The sequence below is a fragment of the Mya arenaria genome, chromosome 7 (assembly GCF_026914265.1).
Source record: "Mya arenaria isolate MELC-2E11 chromosome 7, ASM2691426v1".
NCBI lineage: Eukaryota > Metazoa > Mollusca > Bivalvia > Myida > Myidae > Mya > Mya arenaria.
Window position 1 is genome coordinate 43,561,872 of NC_069128.1, and position 7,936 is coordinate 43,569,807.

General features: G+C 33.2%; 1 protein-coding gene across 1 annotated transcript; it reads left to right on the forward strand.

The window, feature by feature from the left end:
- The first annotated feature begins 1,883 nt into the window (after nucleotides 1-1,883).
- On the forward strand, nucleotides 1,884-5,152 carry LOC128241780 (uncharacterized). Its single transcript, XM_052958862.1, has 3 exons — nucleotides 1,884-2,052; nucleotides 3,756-4,800; nucleotides 5,094-5,152. The coding sequence occupies exons 2-3, from the start codon at nucleotides 3,907-3,909 to the stop codon at nucleotides 5,136-5,138; spliced, it is 939 nt and encodes a 312-aa protein (XP_052814822.1). The 5' UTR covers nucleotides 1,884-2,052; nucleotides 3,756-3,906; the 3' UTR covers nucleotides 5,139-5,152.
- Nucleotides 5,153-7,936: the final 2,784 nt, after the last annotated feature.

Here is a 7,936-nt window from a genome sequence, read left to right on the forward strand (position 1 = left end):
CATTAAACCATTGAATCGTCGTCTCTTTCTAAAGCATAAGTAATATGAAACATCTCTGCTTAACATTTTAAAGCTTTCATTCTTCCAAACTCTCTTGCGTGCTGTTTTTAAGCCTCAGTTTTATAAACCTTTCCTGCGTGGGGTTTTCAAACCCTCAGTTCTATGAACATGACTTCGTAACATTCTAAAACTTTAGTTTTGCGAACAGATTAAAGATTGTTGAATCAAATCGAAAGCGTATATGACGTTAACGACAGAAAACATGCGTTAATTGTACGTTTATAACGTAATTTTAATTATGTATATTGTATAACGCATATCATTGTATAGTTTAACAATTGTGTAAGACAGTGGGGGTGTATAATGATTCAATACATGAAACTAATATATCCTAGAAAAATAATTCTTTGTTTTAAAGTGCATTGACTTTGATGTCTACACTTGATTGTACGTGCTATGTTGTAGACGCCAATGCCTCCAGATTAAGCGCGTTATATGATTTATTCAAAATCCTCTATGTACTGTATAATGTATATGTTTAACGTTCTGCAGAAAAATGAAGAGCCCAAACTGAGGGAACATAATGTTATCAGAAGTAAAAAAAGTAACAAAGCTCCCGCAGTTTTTATTGTTCAATAAACTACATTCATGGGCCAATATGTTAAATCCATTAGAGACCCTTTTTTATTGTCGACTTTCAGAAAAAAGCCTACTTTCGGTTAATATACTTGGCTTTTTACTGTAAATGAAAGTTACACTTTCGATATACCGGTTACAAATTTGTCAACAATTCATAACATTTGTGTTACTCAAACAAACATGTATAGTACAAACTATAACTAGCAATACCGTACTATCAAACACTAAACATATTACGAAAAACAAGTCAATATTAACAGCAGGATAGAAGTGAAGCAGACAACACATTTGTTTACGTATGAGCAATTATTACTTCCCTTTGCGGGGAGCTGTTCGATCAATATTGTAGAAGCGTATAAAAGGCATTTCTGCTGTGTGACAAGTATAAAACTCATGATTATTTAAACTTGTCGAACTGACAAAATGTAAACTTGTAAGATTATTTACGTGTCCGATGTTCATGACTGTCTATATTTCAAGACGTTTGAATATCGTTTTATGTATATGACTGTTTGACCATAACTTGTGATAATGTTATGGGAATTGTTCTCAGAGGAAATCTTCTACATTTATTATGGCGGACCAAGTAAGAAAACACACACGAATAAACATTTCGTTCGGGACAAACTCCTTCTCCGCACTCAAGGAACAGGAACGAGGTTTTTATTTCCTTTTATTTTGAGAACAAATGCAAAGTATAGTCAAACGTTGCAAACTGGATCAAATGCCGGGACCATTGACATCAAGGTTAGTATGTAAAATCTACATTGGACAGTCCATAGCACTGTGTTCCGACAGTTAAATGAGTAATTTTGAAGCTCGAATGACTGAAATTCAACCTTCAATGTTTTATTGTCCTCAAAAACAGCAGTGTAGTTGTATCCGCCAGACACATATTAATTAATATTCGACTCTACCCTCTTTCATCGGAGTCATGTGCTATTTCTTGTTTCATTCTGTTTCTCTTCAGACGTGTACTCACAAAACTAAATTTAAAAGTATCGAACACAAAAATCCTTCAATTTAAACAAATAATACATCTAAAGTTCATGCTTTCTATGATCTAAAATTATTTAGATACACTAAACTCACTAACGATACAAATGCAGTCTACTATCCAAAGCCTTTGTAAAATATCTAAAAGCATTCCTTTAATGTCATGTAGACACTGATTATTCCCTGTTACAAAACTGTTGACTGTTCCCTCAGCAATTGACCTCAGTTGTTTATATCGATGTGTTAAACCGTAAGATGATTGTCAATATGTTTTAAAAAGATAATATTTTAGTGTTTGTGCATATGGTTGGATACATATGTGTTTAAACGATATCAAATAAGTGTTTTAAGCGGATTATTCTATCAAGAAGATATGTCTTAAATCAAGGAAGTAATTTACTTCTGAATATAAAGCAGGTTAGTTTTCCCCGGTCTTCAGAGGTTAAAGGGTTATTACAACTTTGAGATCCACTCTTTTCTATTGATAAATAAGATTTTGTTAACATTTTAACATTTTAAATTAAAACTTAAATATACTTCGCTAGCTGTGACAACTAAATGACTTGTGCAAACTGTTTGGATTTTAGTGATAGTATTTTTATATATAATAAGATAGATGCAGAAGCATTGGTTTCGGTGAAGTATTTTTAAATTGCTGTTTTGTTTTGTTTTTAACCGTTATCATAATTGTCGACAGGTTAAGAACGGGGAATATGACTGGATTTGTTCAATATTTAGATAAATGTTTTTTAAAGGATGACATATAAGTATTTTAAGCTTAAAAGTAGATTTTTCTTAAACAATGAAGTTATTCGATTCTAAACATAACGCAGGTTGGTTAAGTTATACAATTATTTTGCTCGGTTGTGACGATATCTAACAACTTATTTTAAACACTCTTGAATCCGCTCTCTGGGTTAAATTCACTCGTACTGAGTGTCCATGTGACTTTCCCCGACAAGGGATCGGACACGGGACCTCTTCGAAATGAGACGTAACTAGGTTATTGCACTCTACGCCCTAGAGAAGTATAATGAGTGCCCCGCACGTGCTTCGGGCTCGTTGAATACGATTTAAATATCTCGTGTAGTAGGTGTAGTAAAGACTACTTTTAAAAGTATTTACGTAATGATAACATGCAATACTAATACACAATTATATAAATTACAAAAGAACTACGGCTAGCACAGTAGTTAGCGTATTTGCTTCTCATCTGAATTATCAGATTTTAAGTTTTGGCCGGGGCGTATAAGAGTCTTGTCTGTGGTCACCAAGCCTAACAATTGTTTTTCGTTCTGGTACTACGGATGGCAACGTAAGAGTTTAATAAAATGTTGTAGAATATGTGCGAGTTTCACTGCCTATATCGTTGGTTCGACGATCAGAATAGTAACGTTTTCTATGCATCTTCCGAATGACGAATAACTGGTTTCTGCACATGAACTGGACTTATTCATATAAAAAATAAAATATAGAAGTATAAGTATGATACCTGTTCCTGATCAGTTCAGAAGGCTAGAATCATGTTGAATATTTCCTGTCTTTTGATAGAACGACATTGTCATATAATCAGTTTGCTGTAAGTGTAATGTGACAAATGTAGGGGAAAATTTAATGTTTATATAACAATGTTGTATGTTTACTTTTTATTTTTTGACAAGAAGAAAAACACGCACCATTATTCATAAAATGCTTTAATATCGATAATCAGTCCAATTTCAAAAACGTCTAAATGCTTATTACGTCTGAGTTATTTGCAATTAAAGCGCAAGTAAATTAATAAGCTGCTAAATATTAAATGAAAAGCGACAAACACAAGCCCATTAGCCAAAAGTTTAATGAAACCCGGTTTAATGACTCAGGGTAAACTTGATTTCATTGACAAAATTACTTGCCCTTAGATTTATTGAACACTCGCTATTAACTTGTTTCAAAAAAGCAGGAACGCATATTAAACCTGAATCGCGATTATAAAAGCGATTGATACTGGGTCAATTGGTTAACAATCTGATTAAACGTGATTGTTTTTGACAGACTTACTTCTCCTTAGCTTTATAACACTCGCTATTACCTTGTTGTTCTCGTGATCTTGCTTATCATAAATGTACTTATATTTTCAGTGGTACATGGACCCAAATAAAGATAAAGTGATTAAAGTGATATATTAATTGACAAATAATCGTCCCTTCATCCCACAAATCAAACTTGCGTATTGAAGTAAAGTTTTGACTTTTTTCTTTCTTTTATCGTAAACTGCATTAGCAAATACCAATGGCATCAATACAGATTCAGTGTGAAATATGCTGTAACGAAATTGCAGTTGGATATTGCAAAACCTGCGGAAATGTTGGAGAAAGTTGTATAGATGTTCACAAGACAGTAAAGGTGTTTCAAACTCACATGGTCAGTATGGGTGAAGAAAAAAATGATAACACAAAGGTCATTAAGCGGGACATCACCGAAGAGAGATGTAAGCAGCATCCGACAGAGAGAACGATATTTCTTTGTAAAATTCATGATTCCATGCTTTGTGGCAGATGCTTCCATTCGGAACATCCTTCTTGCCTGAAAGAGGTCGTTGACTTGCTGCATGAAGATGTAAGCATTGATTGCGAAAAAGTCAACACGATGAAATCACTGTTCAATGAGCTAAAAGCAGAAATTGTGTTTATTAAAAATGAAGCAGAACTCTGTGAGGAGAGCTACAAGAATAATGCTGATAAATGCGTGGAAGAATGTATGGCATTAGGAAATAAAATAAAACAACGTGTAGATGAATTGACAAGAAACATTAAAGACGGAATAAGAATGATAAATGAAGAAAATGTGAACACCTATTCCAACATAACTAAGACTTGTAATGAGAAAACCAAGTGGTGTGACAATGAAGAAAGTAAAATTGATGATTTTGTTGACAATAAAATGGCTGGGCATTTGTACCTCGTGAGTAGACATTTTGAGAAAGAGGTTTCGGACGCTAGATCCCACCTTAAAGAAATCAAACACAAACACACGTTTAAAGGGATTGACTTTAAAGAAAACAAAGTAGTTCTGAAATGTGTGTTTGAAGACTTGGAAGATGTTTGTGAACAACACGAAGAAGTTACAGGAAGCGACGATGGACATGCCAACGACGTTGTCGCATTCGTCACAGAAGTTAACAAGGTATCGCTTACTGTGTTTGTTGCTTAGACGCTCGATAGCATAATTCCAACTCATTTACAAGCTCACCATCAACAAGAGTGTCGATTGTTCATTCAATTAATTACTCTGGACTTTATATTTTACTAAATAAAACTGAAATTTACTGAAATTTAAATTATGATATGGTTTTTCGAAGTGTATCTGATTGCATTGTTTTTATTAATAAGAATATCAAATGTGTGACACATCTGACCGATGCAATAATCATTTTTAAAAACGAGTATCATATTATGTTATATGTTTGCATATTTTAGACACGGCGAGAGCTAACTGCATTTCTGAAAAAGGCAAGAAATTAATTAGACAAATCAGAAAAGATTTGTACAAGTTTGAACTTTCGATTTAATGTTAATATGAATAATATGCATTATCTTAATTTATACTGATCAATTATGTAACAAACTCCATATTTGTTTACAGACAAGACAGTCACTGCGTGATGAGCTGAAACAAGTACAACAAGACCTGGATAATTCAGAAAAGGTGAGATGTTGTACAAACAGGATATTGTTATGTAACATGTATTATCGCTATTTATACTAATTAATAATGCAACAAAACCCATATATGTTTACAGACAAGAAAATCACTGCGTGGTGAGCTTCAACAAGTGAAACAAGACCTGTATAAATCAGAAACGGTAAGGTGTTGCACGAAATGGATGGTAACATATAATATGTTTTATCGTAATGTGTTCTGATAACTAATGTAACAAACTCAAAACATGTTTACAGACAAAACAGTCACTACGTGATGAGGCACAACAAGTGAAACAAGACCTAGATAATTCAGAAAAGGTAAGTTGTTGTACAAAATTATCTTTACATAAAAGGAAAATTGCACATATCATAACGACCATAATTAGTCATGTTTCATCTAAAAATAAATGCTCGTTTGTTGTTATTTTTTCAAACATTTTATTGAGCCATAAAAGGTTCGTTTTTTTTTCTTCTGGCGCAAATACGTGTGGGACATGGGAAGCAAATCAGTACAGTATACCCCCATATTTAAGTTGTTATCAATAAATGAAAGGTTTAGCACAATTCGCTTAAACAGATGCACATTTATAGTTCACAGAGCCGTGGTATATTCCTTGTTTTAGGGTATCGAAATGGGCGTGATACTTAGCTTACTGGATATTTAGGTTAGTTAACGATGTTCGATTTTCCAAGGAGAAACATAATTAACGAAAACACGTTTTCTTACATATCATTTGATATATCACTTCTTTCAGTAATGGAGAAAAATCTCATTTTGCTTGGGATTCTATACTTTTCGGTAACCAAAATATATCTTGATACACATCGTATGAATGTTATTAATGTACTAATTTGCCTGATATTTGTTTTAAAATGTACTGTGTTCACATGTGTTCACATGTAATCCAACCTTAGGCTAATACAATAAAACATCGTGCCCAAGTGTATACACATCGTTTACCCGGTATAGAAATTTAAGAAGTTCGACTGGATTAATGGTAACCCTTTTTAAAATGTCCCATCCCGTAAAATATTGATAAAAGAAGGTAAAGGTATTATGTGTTTTAGTTTTGAATTGATCCGTTAACGAACAAATATTGTCCGTCGTCACAAACACCGTTCTATTACTGTAGGTCGTACTAATGGTAAAACCACCACTTATTTATAAAAATATCAAATTTGACCACATGTAACCGATGCTATAATCATTTTTAAAAACGTGTATCATATTATGTTCTATGTTTGCATATTTTAGACACGGCGAGAGCTCACTGCATTGTTGAAAAGGACCAGAAATGAATTAGACGAATCAGAAAAGGTCTGTACAGCTTTGAACTTTCGATTGAATGTAAATATGAACCCTCCGTAAAGTAATCTAAAACAGTTGTTGTCTCTCTGTGTTATTTGGTATGGTGGTTATCTCTATTTAAGAGTCTGTTTGATATCAGCCTTGTGATTTTATACCGGGTATTCGTGCGAATGTGTTGTATTACAAAACATAAAGATATAACACAGTTTTCCTTTGCCTTGAAACATGAAAACCAATGATAAAAGTATCAAACACTGAGAAGTCCAACGTTTTGTGTCTTCTGATTAACGGAGGAGACAGTTGTAATATGTAATTGACGAGCGTTATCTTTATTATATGTATTATATTTGAATATATTGTAACCCAATCTAAACAATACAAGATTGAAAAATTCACCCTAACACTTATTTAAAACAAAATATTTCAGAAGTGTTGCATTATATCATTGTAATAATAAAGCAAACATAAAGCTGCTGCACTGAAGCTGGTACCAACTCCAAGGATTGTATGTACATACACACATATACTTAGTCTTACCTGTTTGAAATGGCTTATGTTGTTTTATAATCTGTTTAGGCACGACTGGATATCGAAGCGGAGTTACAAGGAACGAAAAAAGACTTACATCCAGTTAAAAGGGTAGGCAGAGATAGCTAAATTGTAATGCAAGGACGAAAAGAAACAGATTTTGTTTACGGTTGATTGATGTATTTCTCCACGAAACAGCTTTTGAATAAGTATGTAGCCATACTCTGTTTGTTATATTGTTTACATGTTACTCGAAATGAGCTGATATACCAACTGTGAATAAGTCGTGGATGAATTACATTTTTAGGAAAGAGCAATAATCCAGGCGAGGTTTCCACACATTCAGGAAAACTTAAACTTAAGTTAACCGTTAATGACTACGTACTATACAGGTTCGTTATCATCAGTAACTGACAAGGAACTGTAACATTTCCATCTTAATAATTGTAAAATGAATTAAATTACATTGCATTATTATGCTTGAAGTAGTTAACTTGTTTTAATATTTACTAGGTAAAGGTAAGCTGGTACGTGTGTTCGTTAATTGAATAATGATATATATATATATTTAAAGCAAAGAGAGATGCGTTGCCTTTTAGCCGTTTAGTATGTTGTAGAAGGGATTGTGTTGCTATTAACAAAACATTGTCACAGTGATAATGCCAGTCTAAAGACGTTATTGAGATGATAGTAACTACTCCTTTTTTGTTTAAAGGGACTCAGCCCACTGGGACAGCAAATATCAAAACAAGCACAAAAAAGTGTGGTGGTATAGATTTGC